The 23,041-nt window shown below is 41.3% G+C and overlaps 3 protein-coding genes across 3 annotated transcripts in view; 1 reads left to right on the top strand and 2 right to left on the bottom strand.

Annotated features, from left to right (window-relative positions):
- Positions 1-5,022: 5,022 nt before the first annotated feature.
- Positions 5,023-5,343, bottom strand: LOC138360156 (uncharacterized). Its single transcript, XM_069320099.1, has one exon. The coding sequence runs from the start codon at positions 5,341-5,343 to the stop codon at positions 5,023-5,025; it is 321 nt and encodes a 106-aa protein (XP_069176200.1).
- Positions 5,344-6,805: 1,462 nt separating this feature from the next.
- Positions 6,806-22,034, bottom strand: LOC138360155 (uncharacterized). Its single transcript, XM_069320098.1, has 2 exons — positions 21,796-22,034; positions 6,806-7,376 (listed from the first exon to the last, which is right to left on the bottom strand). The coding sequence occupies exons 1-2, from the start codon at positions 22,032-22,034 to the stop codon at positions 6,806-6,808; spliced, it is 810 nt and encodes a 269-aa protein (XP_069176199.1).
- The window catches only part of LOC123752440 (uncharacterized), a 60,295-nt gene continuing 58,942 nt past the window's right edge, over positions 21,689-23,041 (top strand). Inside the window, exon 1 of the mRNA XM_069320119.1 lies at positions 21,689-22,061. The gene's annotated coding sequence lies outside the window, so the exon portion shown is untranslated. The remainder of the gene's footprint in view (positions 22,062-23,041) is intronic.

Here is a 23,041-nt window from a genome sequence, read left to right as displayed (position 1 = left end):
TCGGGTACTAGTCTGGTGGCAAACCTTTGAACCTTTTCCAGTTTAGTCATATGCTTGACTAGATTTGGACGCCGTGCTGGAGCTGCATACTCCAGGATTGGTCTGACATGCGGTTTACAAAGTTCTGAACGATTCCTTACACACGTTTCAAAAGGCCGTTATTATGCTAGCCAACTTGGCATATGCCGCTGTGTATGTACTCACCTATTTGTGCTTGCGGGTGTTGAGCTTTCACAAATAGGTGAATACTCACACAGCAGCATATGCTAGGTTGGCTAACATAAGAACGGTGTGTGTGTGTGTGTGTGTGCACTCACCTATTTGTACTCACCTATTTGTGCTTGTGGGGGTTGAGCTTTGGCTCTTTGGTCCCGCCTCTCAACTGTCAATCAACTGGTGTACAGATTCCTGAGCCTACTGGGCTCTATCATATCTACATTTAAAACTGTGTATGGAGTCAGCCTCCACCACATCACTGCCTAATGCATTCCATCCGTTAACTACTCTGACACTGAAAAAGTTCCTTCTAACGTCTCTGTGGCTCATGTGGGTACTCAGTTTCCACCTGTGTCCCCTTGTTTGCGTCCTACCAGTGTTGAATAGTTTATCCTTGTCTACCCGGTCGATTCCTCTGAGGATTTTGTAGGTTGTGATCATGTCTCCCCTTACTCTTCTGTCTTCCAGTGTCGTAAGGTGCATTTCCCGCAGCCTTTCCTCGTAACTCATTCCTCTTAGTTCTGGGACTAGTCTAGTGGCATACCTTTGGACTTTTTCCAGCTTCGTCTTGTGCTTGACAAGGTACGGGCTCCATGCTGGGGCCGCATACTCCAGGATTGGTCTTACATATGTGGTGTACAAGATTCTGAATGATTCCTTACACAGGTTCCTGAACGCTGTTCTGATGTTAGCCAGCCTCGCATATGCCGCAGACGTTATTCTTTTTATGTGCGCTTCAGGAGACATGTTTGGTGTGATGTCAACTCCTAGATCTTTCTCTCTGTTCGTTTCATTAAGTACTTCATCTCCTATTCTGTATCCTGTGTTTGGCCTCCTATTTCCACCACCTAGTTTCATTACTTTGCATTTACTCGGGTTGAACTTCAACAGCCATTTGTTGGACCATTCACTCAGTCTGTCTAGGTCATCTTGTAGCCTCCTACTATCGTCCTCAGTTTCAATCCTCCTCATAATTTTTGCATCATCGGCAAACATTGAGAGAAACGATTCTATAGAGAACGATCTTCTCTGGAAGATCATTTACATATATCAGAGACAATATAGGTCCAAGGACTGACCCCTGCGGTACTCCACTCGTAACGTCTCGCCAATCTGAGACCTCACCCCTCACACTGACTCGTTGTCTCCTGTTACTTAGGTACTCCTGTATCCAACGGAGTACCTTCCCTTTCACTCCAGCCTGCATCTCCAGTTTTTTCACTAGCCTCTTGTGTGGCACTGTGTCAAAGGCTTTCTGACAATCCAAAAATATGCAGTCTGCCCACCCTTCTCTTTCTTGCCTTATTTTTGTTGCCTGGTCGTAGAATTCAAGTAACCCTGTGAGACAGGACCTGCCATCCCTGAATCCATGTTGATGCTGTGTTACAAAGTTCTTTCGCCCGCCCTGTGTGTGTGTGTGTGTGTGTGTGTGTGTGTGTGTGTGTGTGTGTGTGTGTGTGTGTGTGTGTGTGTGTGTGTGTGTGTGTGTTTGTGTGTGTATGGGATACCCTTGGTAAGTGAGAGTGGCAGATAACCATAGACGTTGTGTGGTCAACGTGTGTGTGTGTGGGTGTGGGGGGGGGGGGGGGAGGTCAAACCCACCCTCCAACATGTGGGCTGAACATCACCTCAATCATCAACTCTCCCCCAGCCTCCAGCTGGTGCTTGTAGGTGCCTCATCTAACACATATCTCGCATAAGCCTACAGTTCCTGAGATATTTAAACCCCTCATGACATTGGCGTCGCACCAATATAAACTGCATTGGATTTTATCCCAAAATAACAATTTACTGACTAGATGTGTATGTATGTATATATGCATGAATGTATTCATTATCACGCCAAAGACTGCCTCTCTATCATCTAGTTTAAGATAAAAACAACAAAGTACTACATAATCAACTCCATGTAACCTACCTTACCTACTAAGTGTCAACCTATATAATTTAAATTCATGCTGTTGATCTCAGTCTTGTCTTAGTTTTTAAGTATTTCCTGAACCTGTCCTCTTACAAATTATGTTTGAATTTGACCGTTTGCCCGTATGGCCGAATATGGACGTAATTTGAAAATGAAAAATAATTGAAAATAAATTTTGAAGTTTTTTCTTCCAAAACAGTAAGTTAAGGGTCCTCTGGAAGGTTAATAGGGCAGGAAATTCCCCTAAGGTTTCAAAACGTCATGAAAACCGTTAATTGAAAGTTTCCTCTTCTAACCTTACCGAGTAAGCCGGAGGACTTACAACAGAAAACGTGATAGTACTTCACTTTCGTGAGCCAATTTAATGTCAAATTACGTTCATTTTGGCCATAGTGCGCATACGGGTGTAGAGCAAGGTAATTTTGAGGACGGGTTGGCCCCAAATGGTGTGGTATTAGTGGCTTTAACGATAGTGTATATTAGCTCTATCTAGAAATTAAGCATGCTAATTGTAACTCAGTATGTTTGTATGTACTTTTACCTACATAAACTATTTATTTATTCATATTATTGTATGCATGTACCTGACATGGGTGATGGAGCCATCACCCATGACCTAAATGGATGTCATGGTGATGGAAACCATTTAGGACCCCAACCCGTGACCTGTAGCTGACCCTATATACCCCAACCCGTGAGCTGTAGTTGACCCCATACCCCAACCCATGAGCTGTAGTTGACCCCATACCCCAACCCGTGAGCTGTAGTTGACCCTATATACCCCAACCCGTGAGCTGTAGTTGACCCCATACCCCAACCCGTGAGCTGTAGTTGACCCCATACCCCAACCCGTGAGCTGTAGTTGACCCCATACCCCAACCCATGAGCTGTAGTTGACCCCATACTCCAACCCATGATCTGTAGTGGGACCAATACCCATCCTGTGGGTTGTAGTGGACGCCATACCCATCCTGTACTCACCTAATTGTGCTTGCAGGAGTTGAGCTTGGGCTCTTTGGTCCCGCCTAGAGTACCGGACACCATAGGCAGTACCGGATGGCTATGGGGGAGTACCGCACCCCTTAGCCATCCTCCGGGCAGAACTTGTGGGAAAATCCTAGCAGACATTTATTTATTTTTATTATATTTTTTGTTAACTTCAGTATTGAATTATGATTTTAAACTGACTGTATATTTTGATTCAGCCTGCCAGAATTTATCTGCACATAGTTTGAAGGGATATTTACAACTTATACCACAATGTGTGGATATATATTAAGTTGTAAATATTTACCTCTAACTTTATATAAATTATAGCACCTATGGTGGTAATTAAACTACATTGGTTAGTATTACTGTTATCTTATAATTATATTAGTATACAATTTATAATGTCTCAGCTGTGTGGTTGATATAGCCTGGTAGGCAGTGTTATAGTTGTTGCCTCCAACGTCTGTTAGGGTGTGGCACATGTGCTTCAGAGTGCCATGTAATGGCGGCCTAGCACTGTGGTGTCTGTGGACCAACAGGGGCAGCAAGACACTTCACAGTTTATGTGGGCCAGCTCACCTTCTAATTATTCCAGATCACGAATGACCTGCCGAAGGAATGGCTCCATCAACATATAAAGTACAGGTGTGACATGAAATATTTGTGAGTTGCTGAGGAACACTATTCACTGTGTTTGGGTTTTCGTATGCTAATAACCGGCAACCTATCCAATATTTAACAGTGATCACTACCAATAAAAGAATATAAGGCAGTCAGGAACGTAGTTGCTGTAGGGGGTTACAATGGCAGTTTCTTGGTTGTTGACTCATATTTTGGGAGTCTTTGATGAGTTGTGAATGTCGTGAGAAGCCCTCTCTCTGTTGTGTTGATTTAGGGGCGACGACGATCGTGGGAAGCCCTCTCTCTTTCTCTCTCTCTGAGACAATAACTTACCTCCCCTCCCTTGACGTGGTGTTCCAACAATGTTTTGTTCCAATACTCTGCTGGTTCCTACTCTGTCATAAGGACTAGGGAGACAAGCTATATTTTCTGATGTATGGTATAATTATTCAGTCCTAGTGAATACTATTTTATTAAGTTTAAACACTAGACTCTGTTTAAAGGAATAATTAGAGTTTAATATATACATGTTGTGAATATAAGTCTTGTTGTTATGACGTCACGGAATCTTTCATTTTCCAAAAATTCTTAATGGGTAGCTATAGTATGTTAACATATGTATCAGATTTCTGACATAATGTCTAGGGGGCGAAATACGGGTCGAAGTCTCAGTAAGGACTGCAATCACTTTATTCCTCTCTCTCAGAATTATAGAGTTGCATTAATTTAAGCTTGCACTGTCGTGCAGCAGTACTTTCTAGACATATGTCTCGTACTGGCGCTGTGGGTGAGGGAAGTCGTTGAGCGTCTATTTTCCTGCCAGTTCTAAAGGAACTAATTTCTCTAATGTTTTGACAGTAGTGTTGCCTTGGCCTTTTACTTTCACTATTCTCAAGATGTCCTTAGGGTCTGGATGAACAGAGACTATTTGGCCTATTGGCCACTCTGAGGGTGGCCCATCGCTGTCCACCAAAACTATGTCACCAGGGTTCAAGTTAATTCTGTTGTAGGGGTTGTTTGCCCTGTAGTGATACTCCCTCAGAGCAGTAAGGTATTCTCGAGTCAATACTTCATTCCACCGACTTATCACTCGTGAGAGATGTTTAAAACGTTGAACCAAGTCACTCTCTCGGATATATGAAGGATCTTCTGGTTCCTCATTCATAAGGGACACAAAGGGTCTTAGAGGTCTCCCCCCTACATCAAATGAGCTGGACTTAACGGTTCACGTTGTGAAACATCATCAGAGAGGTAGGTAGTGGTCAGTTGTTAACTCAAGCTTCTATTTCTGTGACAACGGTTTGGAACTCCTTCATGTCAACCTTTTGGCTGTGTATGGTTTTTCGAAAAGAACTTTTCACTGTACCAACCATGCATTCATAGAAACCTCCGTGCCATGGTGCTCTTGGAGGTATGAATTTCCAGTGGCACTGCCGTTGATTTAGGGCCGTGTGTACCATTGGGTGGTTCCAGATTTCCCTCAGACATGCTTCTCCTGCCACTAAGTTGGACCCATTTTCTGAGAACATTAACTTAGGACAGGATCTACGTGAAGCAAACCTGCGGAAAGCCTGCAAGAATGCCTTGGCACTCATATCGGGAGTCACTTCTAGATATACTCCCCTTGCTGTGGCACAGGTGAATAGGCAGATATATGCCTTCCCTAGGATTTTGTCCTTGGTGTCTCTCAGTGTTAGTGCTCCTGTGAAATCTACTCCAGTGGTCTCAAAAGGAAGAATATGTACAACTCGTTCCTTTGGAAGTGAAGAAGGTCTCAGATATGGACACTGGCATCATACGTCCGGCATATTACACAGGATTTATTATTGATTTTACAGTCAGCCAACATTTGGGTAGCCAGTACTGTTGTCTGAAGTCTGTGAGACTATCTAATACCCCACCATGCAGAGTATCGTGTTTGTGTATATGTAACACAATTAGTTTGCTTATTATGTAGAGACAAGGAAGCAATATTAGATTTTTTGCTTCCAGATCTATATCCATATGTTGCAAGCGTCCTCCCCACTTTATTAGGTTATAATTGTTTGTGTCTATCCAGAGACCCAGCTCATTCTCAAGTTTCTTAGAGACGTTGTCAAATTCCATTCCGAATGTATCTGTTTAAGCTCTTTTAACCCAGTACCTTAAGGTACTTGGGAATTGATGTATGATTTCTATTTTCTTAAGAAAATCAAACACCACTTGGGTGACCCCTATTAGTTTATTCAGTTCAGAGTACCGATTAGGACGAATTACCAAAGTCTGAGGTGGTTCTGAATTCTCAGTGGGAACAGTGACATTGGTCCAAAGGACTTGTGGCTTTTGTTCAAGCCACTGGTCGCTGATTAGCCACTGAATTCCATTGAACCACATCTCTGCTTTGGTTAATTACCGTAAAATCAGGCCTCGAGAGAGATAGTCAGCAGGATTCTTCTTGGTGCATACATATCTCAGTTTGTACCCTGCCGACAACTCTCGTATTTCCTTAACGCGGTTAATCAAGTAAGGGTTTTTACTGTTATTGTTTCTCACCCACTGTAGCACTGCCTCATTATCTGACCATAACAGTGTTTCTTCAAAGTGGATGTTGCTTAAGGCCTTGATCAGATAATGAGCCAATCTTACTCCTAGCAGTAGGGCTGTTAACTCCAGTTGAGGCAATGGTCATTTCTTTAACAGTGCCATTCTGGCCTTTGATGTGAGCAAATTGGCTTGCCCATTTGATACCAGGTAAGATACTGTGACATAGACCTTTCCCGAGGCATCGCAAAACACATGTAGCTTAATTGTTTTTTAATTTGATAGTCCCAATGGGTCGAAGGGTTTGCTGACTTGGGATGGTAGTTTTCTTATTGTTTCATTGGTGGTATCTGGTTCCACTGATTTGATTTTTAACTGATCTGCAGTTGAATCCCATTCAATGCCTAGTGCCTTTGTCTTCTGGGGTACCTTATTGTCTGGAAATTCTGTTTCGATCAATTGATTTAATTTGGTATTGTTGGAGACCCACGACTGGAGATGAATATTTGCTTACAATAATTCTTGATTGGTCTCGTGTTATATGCTCAGCAGTTTACTTTCACCGCTAGCTGTTCTTTGGAAATTTTCCACATACAAGTTGTTGCTAATTTCAGTTTTATGTGGGCTATTAGAATTCTTCAAGTGTGTATCTAAGGTAGCTTGAAGCAGAAACAATGAAGAAGTAGCACCAAACAAAACTGGCGCAAGCCTGTTGGTGATTAATTCACTGTTTGGATCGTTAGGATCCTTGATCCATAGGAACTTGGCGTAGTTACGGTCTTCTTCTTGGAGACCTATCCTAAGGAATGCCTTATTGATGTCGGCCGTGTATGCATATGTCCTGATACGGAACTTTAACAGCACGTCGTATAGCCTTTTTCTCAGGTTAGGGTCAGTTTGAAGGCAGTCATTCAATGAAACACTATTTTGCTTAGTCTTGGCACTGCAGTTAAATACTATCCTTATTGTGGTAGTAGCAGAATTTTTCAGTACTGGGTGGTGCAGCAGGTTCTGTCCATCCTTAGGATCATCATTTGTTACAACCTCGATAAATTTGTTATCGAGTTGTTGTTGGATTATATCATGGTACAATTTCAAGATCTCAGTTCTATGTGATGCGCTCACATAGACATCATTTCAAGATATCTATGTGAGCGCATCACCTGGGCCCTTATGTTTTTTTTTAAGGTCAAATCACCTGCGATCTTAAACAACTTCCGTACTCTGTTTCAGAGAAAGTTGATAAACTAATTGATTGTAGTTTGACTTCTGGTTGTGACTGGTTATGGGAAGCTGTGGTTGTAATGTTTGTTCTTGCCTTGTAATGAGTTATTACATTGACAATGTGTTATAACTTGATTTGAATGGTATCTTCATAACCTGCCTGATCTTGTATGATAGCCTCTAGTGTTGCATCAATTATTGTAGTGTCAGTAAGAATAGCCACATATTTTTCTATTTGGCTTCTTACTTGGTCAATTTTTTTTCTTGGCAACCATATGATTGCCCTCCAGTTCAACATGATTAGCTGGAGTTTGTTTACACAGAGCCTCGAATTTGTTGATCTGTCTCGTTCAATGGCCTATAATAGCTGATATTATAGTTAAAGAGTGTAGGAAATCCGACACACTTTAACGTAAGTTACCCTTTAAGAATTTAAAGAATGGGTGATTTGGGGAGTCGAGGTCGAGGGAGGGGGAAGACGTACCGTGCGCGCTCCGTTAAAATCGTGTCATTAACCGGGATTTTTAGGACTACTGCCGTGGATTACTGATTACAGACATAACAAAGTGCATAGTGACCCGTTGGAAAATTGAAAATAGTCATTAACAATAGAACTTTGTGCTAAATAGAGAATAAACGGGAGACACGTGTGAGCCAGTGAACGAGGCTTTGTGTACATGCGTGTATTAGGAAAAAAATAGTGAACGGTGATTCGTGGAACAGTGAAGTGGAACGGGTATCACAACAACATATAAGTTGGAAGTGAAGGAAAATCGTGCATAGAATATTATAAATATAGAATACTTGAAATATAGAATAGTGGCAAGAGGCGGCATCAGTGGTTATAAATCGGGTAACTGGAAACTGGTGACATCAACCTGGGACAACAAGAGGTCACCTGTATTCACCGGGGACCAGCTTCGCTACCCTACGCTAAGTACCTGCCATAAAGTCTGAACAAAATAACATACATAATATTACTAATATGCGGTATATATATAATAGCATAAATATTAAACATATAAATATATATACATATAATTTTATAAAGAGTTGAAAGGACTGACATCAACAAGTGATCCATACAGTGACTCTCAAATACAACACAATACACCAGACAATGGAGAGGTGTGGCGAGTGTTCGGGAGTACTGGGAAGACGTAATGCAGGCGTAACGTGCTGCATCTGTAACATAAGATTCCACCTGGGCTGTACAGAATTAGCTCCAGGATGCATAAAAAGGCAAGGAATTTACTGGGTTTGCAAAGATGACAGATTAATGTTAGAAAACATAACTAAACTGATGAAAAACATTCCCGAGTCACAGAGATTATCATTCACAGACAAGTTACCAGTGATATATGCGGACTGGGAAAAGTCAACATTGGATAACGACCAAAACTCAGGAACAGATAGTTTAGAGAACCGCAGCAGTAGTGTGGAGGAGGAGACTATTGTGGTACAAAATAACAGCAATATTACAGAGCCAGATAATATAAACAATGAGAGCAACAGTGAGAGAATGCATAGATGAAGGAATTGGGACGAAAAACGGAGATGGCTCCAATAAAGAGGTAGACAAGACAGTCACAGATATAAATACCTTGAAAAACGTAAAACCGGAACACATTTGCAAATTCTACGCTAAAGGAATACGCAAATATGGAAAATTAGGAGCGAAATGCCATTTTCTGCATCCTCGAAAATGCAGGAACATGTTGGCGAGGGGTACATGCCGTTTTGGAACAGGGTGTAGATACTTCCACCCTAAATTATGTCAATTTTCAATTAGGGACAAAAAATGCTACAATCTTCAGTGTCCGGAATTCCATGTGAGAGGTACAGAGCGTTATAGACGGGAAGATCAATATGACACTACTGGAAATTTTTTAGAGGAAGGCAGAAACAGAGTAGTAAATATAAGAGAGAGGAACAGTCAGATGGAACCACTACAGGATTACAGAGGGGAACGGAGATACCCACAAGACTGGAATTCAAATTACCAACAAGCACACAGGTACTACACCAGACAACACCCGTCCTACTACCAAAACTGGACGAATCACTTCCAAAACGACACACCCTGGACGCAAACACAGTGGCCTCCTTATCAGAGCCTCAGATATTAACACCAAGTAAGGCTTCCAGCACTTCCACTAACACGATAACATCATTTATATTTGCCAACATCCAGGGTATAAAAACACGCAAAACCAACAAAGTTCAATTTATAGATGGTCTCCTTCATGAGGCAAATGCAGTGTTTGCAGCCCTAACAGAAACCCACACAAAGGACTACCATGATGGTGAAATATGGATCTCAGAGTACAATCTTTTCAGATGTGATAGGAAACACTGGCTTGAAATATAGCAGATGTGATAGAAAACACCGGCTTGGGTGGGGTCAGCCTCTACATCAAAGACACTCATCTGTACTGAGCTGCTAAACACCTCAAATGATACGGTGGAAGTGCTGATAATCAAATTAGAGATTCTAAATGTAGTTATTGTCCTTGTATATAAGTCACCGGAGGCAAACCCTCAGCAGTTTAAAGACCAACTAATGAAAATAGAACACTGCTTGGAAAACCTCACAAATCCAGCTCCCAACATCATCCTGCTTGGGGACTTCAACCTACGGCACCTGAAATGGAAGCACCTGGCTAATACAGTAATATCAGAAAGAATACCAGGAAGTAGCCTAAATGAACAGGCACATGCAAATGACCTGCTACGGATGTGCGACAGGTTTGCCTTAAACCAGCAAATAGTAGAACCAACTAGGAAGGAGAACACGCTGGACCTCATTTTCACTAATAATGATGAATTGATCAGGAACATAATGATTACAAATACCTGTTACTCAGATCACAACTTAATTGAAGTTATGACAACCATGGGGAGTAGACCTTCAAAACCAGTCCAGATTCCCGGTGGAGGAGATTTCAGCAAATTCAACTTCAATAATAAACAGATAAACTGGGAGCGAATAAACCAGGACTTCACAGAAATAAACTGGGAAGAACAGCTAGGAAATGCAAACCTGAACCAGTGCCTGGAAAAAATAAGCTCAGTAGCACTAGAAATATGTTCAAACCGCATACCTCTAAGAAAAAAGAGGAAGAGATGGAGATTAGAACGGGATCGTCGTTCCCTATATAGGCGAAGAAAACGAATCGCGGAACAACTTGAGAGTCGCACCCTATCTCAAGAACGGCGAAGAAGGTTAGGTAGAGAAATAGAAACAATTGAACGGAAGCTACAAGAATCATACAGAACCCAGGAGAGGCAAAGAGAGCAAAAGGCCATCAGTGAAATAGAAAGAAATCCGAAATATTTTTTCTCCTATGCAAAATCAAGATAAAAAACCACATCTAGTATCGGGCCCCTACGAAAGGGAGATGGAACTTTCACCGATGACAACAAAGAAATGAGCGAGCTACTGAGGACGCAGTACGACTCTGTTTTCAGCGAGCCATTAAACACACTAAAGATTGATAACCCAAATGAATTTTTCATGGATACGATACCAACATCAAATCATATATCAGACGTCACCCTATCCCCACTGGATTTTGAAGAAGCCATAAACAGTATGCCTATGCACTCTGCACCAGGCCCGGATTCTTGAAACTCTATATTCATAAAGAACTGTAAAAAACCACTATCGCAGGCCCTCCACATTCTGTGGAGACAAAGCCTAGATACTGGCGTTATTCCTGATATACTAAAAACAGCAGAGACAGCACCACTTCATAAAGGAGGAAATAAGGCAGAGGCAAAAAATTACAGACCGATAGCGCTAACATCGCACATCATAAAAAATTTTGAGAGAGTGCTAAGAAGTAAAATCACAAAATACATGGAATCACAGCAACTCCATAACCCCGGACAACATGGTTTCAGAACAGGGCGCTCTTGCCTGTCGCAGTTGCTGGACCACAATGATATGGCATTAGATGCTATGGAAGACAAACATAACGCGGATGTAATTTACACAGATTTCGCAAAAGCTTTTGATAAATGTGACCATGGTGTTATTGCACATAAAATGCGTTCAAAAGGAATTACCGGAAAAATAGGCAGATGGATCTACAATTTCCTGACCAACAGAACCCAATGTGTAATAGTCAACAAAATAAAATCCAGCCCATCAACCGTGAAGAGCTCAGTCCCCCAGGGTACTGTGCTTGCTCCAGTACTTTTTCTCATCCTCATTTCGGACATAGACAAGAACACAACCTATAGCACTGTATCATCCTTTGCAGATGACACTAGGATCTTCATGAGAGTAGGCAACATAGAGGACACGGCGAACCTCCAGTCAGATGTAGATCAGGTCTTTCTATGGGCTACAGAAAATAATATGGTGTTTAACGAAGATAAGTTCCAGCTCATGCGCTATGGAAAAAATGAAAATATAAAAACGGAAACCACGTACAAAACTCAGGCAAATCATAACATAGAACGAAAAGGCAATGTAAAGGATCTGGGTGTACTCATGTCGGAAGACCTTACCTTTAAAGAACACAATAAAGTAGCCGTCACAACTGCAAGAAAAATGACAGGTTGATAACAAGAACTTTTCACACTAGAGATGCTATACCGATGATGACACTTTTCAAAACGCTTGTGCTCTCTAGAGCGGAGTACTGCTGCACAATGACAGCACCTTTCAAAGCTGGAGAAATTACTGACCTGGAGAGCGTGCAGAGATCCTTTACTGCTAGAATCCACTCAGTAAAACATCCAAACTATTGGGACCGACTAAAGAGCCTAAAACTGTACTCCCTTGAGCGCAGGCGGGAGAGGTACATAATAAATTACACGTGGAAAATATTAGAGGGGCTGGTCCCAAACCTGCACTCAGAAATAACATCACATGAGACCAGAAGACATGGCAAGATGTGCAGAATACCCCCGTTGAAAAACAGAGGTGCAACTGGTACTCTGAGAGAGAACTCTATCAACATCAGAGGTCCGAGACTGTTCAACACGCTTCCACTACACATAAGGGGCATAACTGGCCGACCCCTCACAGTGTTCAAGAGAGAACTGGATAAGCACCTCCAAAGGATACCTGATCAACCAGGCTGTGACTCGTACGTCAGGCTGCGAGCAGCCGCGTCCAACAGCCTGGTTGATCAGTCCGGTAACCAGGAGGCCTGGTCGACGACCGGGCCGCGGGGACGCCAAGCCCCGGAAGCACCTCAAGGTATTTCAAGACGTTATCACACAAAACGTATATATTAAATCTCATTTCTTTTAAAACTTCAGTCTGGTGTTTATACTTAATAAAATATTATTCACTAGGACTGAATATAATTAAATACACCAGAATATAGCTTCACTCCCTATTCCTTAAGACATAAATAGAACCAGCAAACATTACTGGACGCCAGACGACAGCTGAGCACTAGTCACGTACACACAGAACTTGTAAACAGACCTCACAAAACAGTGAGGGCTCCATTAGCAAGCACAACTCGTCATAGACTCCCAAGTTATGTGTCAACCAACCGAGTAACTGCTTTGTGACCCTTACAGCAAAGAGAAGAGCTAAGTATCCGACTTCCTAATATCTTTTATTATTAGTGATCACTATAAATATAGGATAGGGGGCTGGTTATTAGCAGACAAAAAACACAACACAGTATTTATTCAACTACACACACACTAAATATTTCATGTCACACCTGTAATTTATATGTTAATGAGCAGTTCTTACAGCCTTAACTTTTTACAGGCAATAAGTGATTTGGAGTAACTGAAAATGCTGAGCTGGCCCCACAAACAGTGAAGTTTATTGCTACCTTGGCTGTACAGTGGTGCCACTGATCTAGTCACCATTATGTGGCACTGAGGCACATGTACCACACCCTTAAGCTGATGGAGGAAACATAGCCAGCCTAATTAGGCCATGTCAACCACTCAGCTAAGGCTTTACATTTTATTAATACAGTAGATAATTGTAGTAATATTAAAATTAGTAGAGTAGACCACAATATGTGGTATAATTTTCATTTAGCAAAAGGTAAACAATTTGTAGTTTGTCCTGTATCTACTCATAGTGATATAAGCTACAATTATCCCTCCAACTATGTGCAGATAAGATTCTGGCAGGCTGAATCAGAATATACAGTCCTCTTAGCACCATAATAATATAACAAAACTCAAGTTTCAAAATTCAAGTAACAAAAAATAGAATAAAAAACAAATATTTGCCTGCTAGGATTTTCCCACAGCAAGGGTTGTTTTCACCTTTCCTGCAGTAGACATGATGGCTGTTTGCTAGCCTTGCTGCAGTGGTACTAGAGCCAAGCCTTAATGGGTTTGGATTTGCTTGTAGGGTTTGAACCAGAGCTGCCTAACATTTAATTAATACGCATTATATTTATATATATAATCATACATACTATGATTTGAGTGGTAACCTTGTGTCTATGCTGGTTTCACTTCACGTTAGCTCCTCAATATCACTCTTAGTTGGTACAGAAACTCACATTAACACTCAAAAGTGAAATGATTATAGTTAAATATACATATGGTTAGAGTAATATTATATGTACAACACTACTTGTGTTGTCATAAGAAACTGCACAATAAAATATACTTGCTAGGCTGTACTATAGGTTCAACTCTAGACACGAGTAAAATCCTTCCCTTACACCAGGTAGCACAATTAATTTAGACTAGGTTGCTGTACAACTCCAGTCTATTATTATTCTACCATTGTATAAGAGTTGGCTGTAAATAATGGTAATATGTGCAGTAAATGGAATAGTGCAATATTAATATAATGTTTATATGTAATCACTTAATTATATATATTTTATGGGTTAAATTAGCCTCTTATCAACCTCTTGTAATGAAATAGCACAAATATTCTTAGGTTCCGTTCTTGGCACAATATTAGTGCCTACTGTAAGTTCAGTCCAATGTTAGTTTTGGTTCAGTTAATTAGGCTAGAAAATTGTATAGCAGTGTATTCCTGCTATAATTTATATATGTGTGTATATTTCACTAATTAGTTTATGTTCATCCCAGATTTGATGAACCACTGGTTTATCTGGTTCATTGAGGACCAAACTTATGTGGGAAAATCTTAGCAGGCATTTTTTTATTTTTATTATATATTTTGTTAACTTCAATATTGAATTATGATTTTAAACGGACTGTATATTTTGATTCAGCCTGCCAGAATTTATCTGCACATAGTTTGAAGGTATATTTACAACTTATACCAAAAAGGGTGTATGTATACCCAAAAAGGGTAAAAAGGGTGTAACAGTAATAGTAACCAATGTAGTCTAATTACCACCTTATGGGATATAATTTATATAAAGTTAGAGGTAAATATTTACAACTTAATATATATATATATATATATATATATATATATATATATATATATATATATATATATATATATATATATATATATATATATATATATATATGCGGAAAATCCACAGAGAAATATGAAATGAGGTGAACGTTTCGGCTTTGTTAAAGCCTTTGTCAACACCAGACTGACTAAGGAGAAGATTGATTGATTGATGAAGATTAAGCCACCCAAAATGTGGCACGGGCATGAATAGCCCGTAAGTGGTGGCCCTTTTGAGTACCAGTATCAAGAGCTGATACTGGAGATCTGTGGAGGTGGGAATGCACCCTGCATGACGGGAGATGTCTCCTTTGTGAATGTGTTAAGATGAAGATGAAGCCAACCAAAAGGTGGCACGGGCATGAATAGCCCGTAAGTGGTGGCCCTTTTGAGCCATTACCAGTATCAAGAGCTGATACTGGAGATCTGTGGAGGTGCGAATGCACCCTGCGTGACGGGAGATGTCTCCCCAAGGAGAAGAAAGAAGGGGGAGGATATATAGGCCGACACCTGACCAACCCATCCCTAGGGTTGGTCAGGTGTAATTAACCAAAAACAGGTATAGCTTAGCTTAGAGCTAAGCTATAGCTAAGCTAAAGCCAAGCTATACCTGTTTTTGGTTAATTACACCTGACCAACCCTAGGGATGGGTTGGTCAGGTGTCGGCCTATATATCCTCGCCCTTCTTTCTTCTCCTTAGTCAGTCTGGTGTTGACAAAGGCTTTAACAAAGCCGAAACGTTCACCTCATTTCATATTTCTCTGTGGATTTTCCGCATAAAATGATCAGTGTTTTGTGATCGTCAATTAAATATATATATATATATATATATATATATATATATATATATATATATATATATATATATATATATTAGTATATTTTGGTAGCAGTCTTTCCTGTAGACATATATTATTAAATATGACCGAAAAAGTAAGATTAATAATTCTAACACGAATTTTCTCAATCTTTCGTACATTACGCTTCACTGTTGGAGGTAAATAAAAAATCAATTCTCCAAAATTCATTTTTATTTCTAGTCTGACGCGACACGGGCGCGTTTCGTAAAACTTATTACATTTTCAAAGACTTTAGTTCACAAATACACAACTGATTAGAACTTACGTATCTCCGATTTTATATCTACATTTGAGTGAGGTGGGAGGGGTGATGTGGCATTAACACAAGACAGAACAAGAGGGGATATTAATAGGGTATTAAAAGTATCAACACAAGACAGAACACAAACAATGGGTATTGAATAGAAGTGTTTGTAGAAAGCCTATTGGTCCATATTTCTTGATGCTTCTATATTGGAGCGGAGTCTTGAGGTGGGTAGAATATAGTTGTGCAATAATTGGCTGTTGATTGCTGGTGTTGACTTCTTGATGTGTAGTGCCTCGCAAACGTCAAGCCGCCTGCTATCGCTGTATCTATCGATGATTTCTGTGTTTACTAGGATTTCTCTGGCGATGGTTTGGTTGTGGGAAGAGATTATATGTTCCTTAATGGAGCCCTGTTGCTTATGCTGTTGCTTATTTTCTGGCATGTCAAGACATGCCAGAAAATATTCTGAGGAAACTACTCCAAGCTTGTACTAAAGAGGCACCCTTCTTGAGCCCGGATGGGCACATGTATAAGCAAGTAGATGGGGTCGCCATGGGTTCTCCCCTAGGTGTCCTGTTTGCAAACTTCTACATGGGTACCATCGAGCAAAAAGTCTTAGTCGACATGAACTTGAAACCGGCCATATACTGCAGGTATGTTGACGACATTTTTACACAGGTACCTGATGTCAGACATCTGCAGGAGCTGAAGGAGGCATTTGAGCAGAGTTCCGTGCTGCGTTTCACTTACGAGATGGAAAAGGATGGGAAGCTGCCCTTTCTAGATGTAACAGTCATGGAAAAGGGCGGAGGTTTCCACACTGCAGTCTACACTAAGGAAACAAACATAGGAATGTGCCTAAATGCCAACAGCGACTGCCCTGACAGGTACAAGAGGAGTGTTGTTAACGCATATGTCGACCGTGCTCTCAGCCACAGCTCAGAATGGAAGCAAGTCGACGAAGAACTCTGTAGGGTAAGGCAGGTCCTAGTCAATAACGGCTTCTCCAATGGTTTCATCGAAGACATCATAAGAAGGAAAGTGAAAAGCCATGCAACCTCTGAAGAGACAACTAACACAACACCTATACCCCCTATTAGACTATTTTACAGGAACTTCTTTTCCACAGCTCATAAAACGGAGGAAAGGGTCCTGAAAGATATTGTTAATAGAAACGTTATCCCTACAGACAAAAATCAGAGGATACAACTGACGATTTACTATAAAACCAGAAAAACGGCCAGCCTACTCATGAGAAACTTTCCAGACACAAAACAGAACACTTTTAAAAGAGACTAACGTCGTCTATGCCTTCAAATGCCCACTTGGGGACTGTAAGCTCCAAAAAACCCAGTATATAGGCAAGACAACAACATCTCTTTCTAGGCGTTTAACGATGCATAAGCAACAGGGCTCCATTAAGGAACATATAATCTCTTCCCACAACCAAACCATCGCCAGAGAAATCCTAGTAAACAACACAGAAATCATCGATAGATACAGCGATAGCAGGCGGCTTGACGTTTGCGAGGCACTACACATCAAGAAGTCAACACCAGCAATCAACAGCCAATTATTGCACAACTATATTCTACCCACCTCAAGACTCCGCTCCAATATAGAAGCATCAAGAAATATGGACCAATAGGCTTTCTACAAACACTTCTATTCAATACCCATTGTTTGTGTTCTGTCTTGTGTTGATACTTTTAATACCCTATTAATATCCCCTCTTGTTCTGTCTTGTGTTAATGCCACATCACCCCTCCCACCTCACTCAAATGTAGATATAAAATCGGAGATACGTAAGTTCTAATCAGTTGTGTATTTGTGAACTAAAGTCTTTGAAAATGTAATAAGTTTTACGAAACGCGCCCGTGTCGCGTCAGACTAGAAATAAAAATGAATTTTGTAGAATTGATTTTTGATTTACCTCCAACAGTGAAGCGTAATGTACGAAAGATTGAGAAAATTCGTGTTAGAATTATTAATCTTACTTTTTCGGTCATATTTAATAATATATATATATATATATATATATATATATATATATATATATATATATATATATATATATATATTATATATATATATATATATATATATATATATATATATATATATATATATATATATATATATATAAAGTTGTAAATATTTACCTCTAACTTTATATAAATTATATCCCATAAGGTGGTAATTAAACTACATTGATTAGTATTACTGTTATCTTATAAATATATTAGTATACAATTTATAATGTCTCAGCTGTGTGGTTGATATAGCCTGGTAGGCAGTGTTATAGTTGTTGCCTCCAACGTCTGTTTGGGTGTGGCACATGTGCTTCAGAGTGCCATGTAATGGCGGCCTAGCACTGTGGCGTCTGTGGACCAACAGGGGCAGCAAGACACTTCACACTTTATATGGGCCAGCTCACCTATTCCTATATTCACCTATATGGGCTCAGCTCAGATCACGAATTATCTGGCGAAGGAATGGTATTAATAATGGCTCCATCAACATATAAAGTACAGGTGAGACATGAAATATTTGTGTGTTGCTGAGGAACACTATTCACTATGTTTGGGTGTTCGTATGCTAATATCTGGCTTCCTATCCAATATGTAATAGTGATCACTACCAATAAAAGAATATAAGACAGTCGGGAACTTAATTGCTTTAGGGGCTACAGTGGCAGTTTCTTGGTTGGTTGACTTATATTTTGGGAGCCTTTGATTAGTTGTGCATGTCGTGAGGAGCCCTCTCTGTTTCTCTCTCTCTCTGAGACAATGGCTTGCCTGCCTCCTCCCTTGAGGTGGTGTTCCAACAATGTTTTGTTCCAATACTCTGCTGGTTCCTTCTGTCTTAAGGACTAGGGAGGGAAAGCTATATTTTCTGGTGTATGGTATAATTATTCAGTCCTAGTGAATACTATTTTATTAAGTTTAAACACTAGACTCTGTTTAAAGGAATAATTAGAGTTTAATATATACATGTTGTGAATATACGTCATTTGATGACGTCACGGAATCTTCCCTTATCTATAAAATCTTAATAAGTAACTATAATATGTTAACATTTGTGTCATATTTCCGACAGTACTTGACTGGGCAGTACTTGTTCCTGTAAGCAGTAGTTGACCCCCATAACCATCTACAGGTGGTAGTGGACACCTTGGGTCCCATTCCATTGACGGTACCAGAACCATACCAATCCTGTAGGCTGTAGTGGACCATACATCCGTTTTCTGGATGGTAGTCGACCCTATACCCATCCTGTTGGGAGCAGTGGACCCCATACCTATCCTGTGGGCAGAAGTGGACCATACACCCATTTTCTGGGCAGCAGTGACCTCATACCCATCCTGTGGGTGTAGTGGACCCCATACCCATCCTATACGTGGTTGTGGACCCCTTACTCATCCTGTGGATGGTAATGGACCCCATACCTATCCAGTGGGTGATAGTGGACCCCATACTGATCCTTTGGGTGGCAGTAGACCCCATACACAACCTACAGGCGGTAGTGGACCCTATATTTATCCTGTGGCCGGTACTGGGCCACATACCCATCCTGTGGGTGGTAGTGGCCCCCATGCTCATCATGTGGATGATAGCGGACTCCATACTCATTCTGAAGGAGGAAGCGAACCCAAGCACTCATCCTCTGAGCGGTAGTGGACTCCATACCCATCCTTTGGGGGCAGTGAACCTCATACCCATCCTGTGGATGGAAGTGGACCCCGTACTCGTCCTGTGAAATGAAGTGGACCCCATAGCCTTCCTGTTGGCGGTAGTGGACCTCATGCCTATGTCGTGGGCAGTAATGCACCCCATACCAATCGTGGGGCGGTAATGTACCCCATACCTATCCCATTGCTGGTAGTGGACCCATACCCAACCTACAGGTGGTAGTGGAACCCATACTTATCCTTTTAGGTGGTAATGGACTCCATAAACATCGTGTGATATGTTAATTGTGGACCCCTAGATCTTTCTGGTTTTCAGTAGTGTACCCTCATAGACATTTCAACTTAACATCGTTTTCTGATGACGTTCCTACAATTCACTCTCTCTAGATTTTCAAAGCACATACTATTATATATAAAAATTATTTCTGAGAACCCCACAATTACATGTAATAATTTATAGTGCTTATTATAATTTACTTCAATTGGATGTAGTGTATCCATGATACTTGAATAACATGGAAAATAGTACGTAAATTTCACATAAGAAATTTCACTGTAAAATACAATTATCATTTAAAATAGGAGCAAACGGACCCTTATGCTCTCTACAGTGATGTGACGGGTACTATGAGACAGACTATGGTTCGTGAGGAAGGGTTGGTGCCTGGTGATAGGGCACCATCTACCACAGATAAACTATGAACATTAGTAGCTTAAGAACTATGAGCCTTTGGCCACAATGATACTATGTTATAGCGAGAGCGGGTTGCACTAACATAGCGGGAGCACAGAGTGCACACAGCTGGCCCAGTAGTGTGTGATAGATATCTCCACAGCTGGCCCAGTAGTGTGTGATAGATATCTCCACACCTGGCCCAGTAGTGTGTGATAGATATCTCCACAGCTGGCCCAGTGGTGTGTGATAGATATCACCAGTAACATAGAGGGAGCACAGAGTACACACAGCTGGCCCAGTAGTGTGTGATAGATATCACCAGTAACATAGAGGGAGCACAGAGTGCACACAGCTGGCCCAGTAGTGTGTGATAGATATCACCAGTAACATAGAAGGAGCACAGAGTACACACAACTGGCCCAGTAGTGTGTGATAGATATCTCCACAGCTGGCCCTGTAGTGTGTGATAGATATCTCCACACCTGGCCCAGTAGTGTGTGATGGATATCTCCAAAGCTGGCCCAGTAGTGTGTGATAGATATCTCCACAGCTGGCCCTGTAGTGTGTGATAGATATCTCCAAAGCTGGCCCAGTAGTGTGTGATAGATATCTCCACAGCTGGCCCAGTAGTGTGATAGATATCACCACAGCTGGCCCAGTAGTGTGTGATAGATATCTCCACAGCTGGCCCATTGGTGTGTGATAGATATCACCAATAACATAGAGGGAGCACAGAGTACACACAGCTGGCCCAGTAGTGTGTGATAGATATCACCAGTAACATAGAGGGAGCACAGAGTGCACACAGCTGGCCCAGTAGTGTGTGATAGATATCACCACAGCTGGCCCAGTAGTGTGTGATAGATATCTCCACAGCTGGCCCATTGGTGTGTGATAGATATCACCAATAACATAGAGGGAGCACAGAGTACACACAGCTGGCCCAGTAGTGTGTGATAGATATCACCAGTAACATAGAGGGAGCACAGAGTACACACAGCTGGCCCAGTTGTGTGTGATAGATATCACCAGTAACATAGAGGGAGCACAGAGTACACACAGCTGGCCCAGTTGTGTGTGATAGATATCACCAGTAACATAGAGGGAGCACAGAGTACACACAGCTGGCCCAGTTGTGTGTGATAAATATCACCAGTAACATAGCAGAGAGCACAGACCACACAGCTGTGCTATTAGTGTGGAAGATAATCTAGAAAGGAAAGTCACATTTATGTCACTGGTATCGCTTTTTGTCGCTCAACGTTCCGTCCGCCTCGATATGGATACTGCGTAGCGGTGACATGTTTGCCCTTATTTGGTGTCACCGTTGACGCCAGTGTAGTTGTGAGTAGTGTACTGTTAACAGTTCTCAGTGTGTAGTGAAGTGTCTTGCTTTGGGTTTTACCAGCATTCATTGATGTTATCTGTTGCAAACACTGTACCTGGTGTCCAGAAGGTACTGACCATAGTGTGACCACAAGGCCTTGTCCTGAGTGTGACAGTTGGTTACATTGAGAGTGTGGCCTGGTGTGCTGTGATAAGTAATTAGAGACAAACTATCTTTAGCAACTCTCCTGCCTACAGCTTTTGGTAAACCTGTGAGCCATAAGGTTTTGGTAAAACAAGCAGCAAATAGCTCTTGGTTTAACAGCCAGTTTAGCGCTAGTGGTACATCAAACATCATTCGGTTATTGTCGCCTAACAAAAGGTCTGTGATAATCTTATTTGTTGTTATTTCTTACACAAATTATTATAAAAGTTCAAAATAAGATTAAAAGGTTTTCAGGTGAAAGTAAATATTCAATATATGACCATTCTGCTTAGAATTTTCATGTGCCAGTCCATAGGTAATGTCTTTAACGTCAGCCAAAGGGGACAAAGGTGTTCCTACACTCATTTGTAGACGTCGGCCACAGATATATAGTCTCCTCCACAATAGTGTCCAGGGTTTTTCATATATTACAGACTACTGCTGTTCTTTGTAAGTGATGTTGAACTTCCGACATTTCACACAATTATTAACCACATGTCTAACCCTACTTTAGCGTTGTAACAACTACAACCACCACACCAGTGTAAACTACCACAAAGATCAACACTCCAGCAACCAGGACCACAAGGTTCACCACACACAACCATACACGACCACAAGGTTCACCACACCACCATACATGACCACAAGGTTCACCACACCAGCATACATGACCACAAGGTTCACCACACCAGCATACATGACCACAAGGTTCACCACACCAGCATACATGACCACAAGGTTCACCACACCACCATACACGACCACAAGGTTCACCACACCAGCATACATGACCACAAGGTTCACCACGCCACCATACATGACCACAAGGTTCACCACACCACCATACATGACCACAAGGTTCACCACACCACCATACATGACCACAAGGTTCACCACACCAGCATACATGACCACAAGGTTCACCACACCAGCATACATGACCACAAGGTTCACCACACCAGCATACATGACCACAAGGTTCACACCAGCATACATGACCACAAGGTTCACCACACCACCATACATGACTACAAGGTTCACCACACCACCATACATGACCACAAGGTTCACCACACCAGCATACATGACCACAAGGTTCACCACACCAGCATACATGACCACAAGGTTCACCACACCAGCATACATGACCACAA

Source organism: Procambarus clarkii, unplaced genomic scaffold, assembly GCF_040958095.1.
Source record: "Procambarus clarkii isolate CNS0578487 unplaced genomic scaffold, FALCON_Pclarkii_2.0 HiC_scaffold_98, whole genome shotgun sequence".
NCBI classification, from domain to species: domain Eukaryota; kingdom Metazoa; phylum Arthropoda; class Malacostraca; order Decapoda; family Cambaridae; genus Procambarus; species Procambarus clarkii.
This window is presented reverse-complemented; position numbering and strand designations above follow the sequence as displayed.

What these genes read in the sequence shown, in the direction of transcription:
- LOC138360156 (XM_069320099.1), bottom strand. Translation starts at nt 5,343, where the DNA reads ATGAGTGCCAAGGCATTCTTGCAGGCTTTCCGCAGGTTTGCTTCACGT.
- LOC138360155 (XM_069320098.1), bottom strand. Translation starts at nt 22,034, where the DNA reads ATGTTTGATGTACCACTAGCGCTAAACTGGCTGTTAAACCAAGAGCTA. An exon ending in CAGTACCTTCTGGACACCAG is followed by an intron (nt 7,377 to 21,795) that starts GTACAGTGTTTG and finishes CGCATCACATAG; the next exon opens with AACTGAGATCTTGAAATTGT.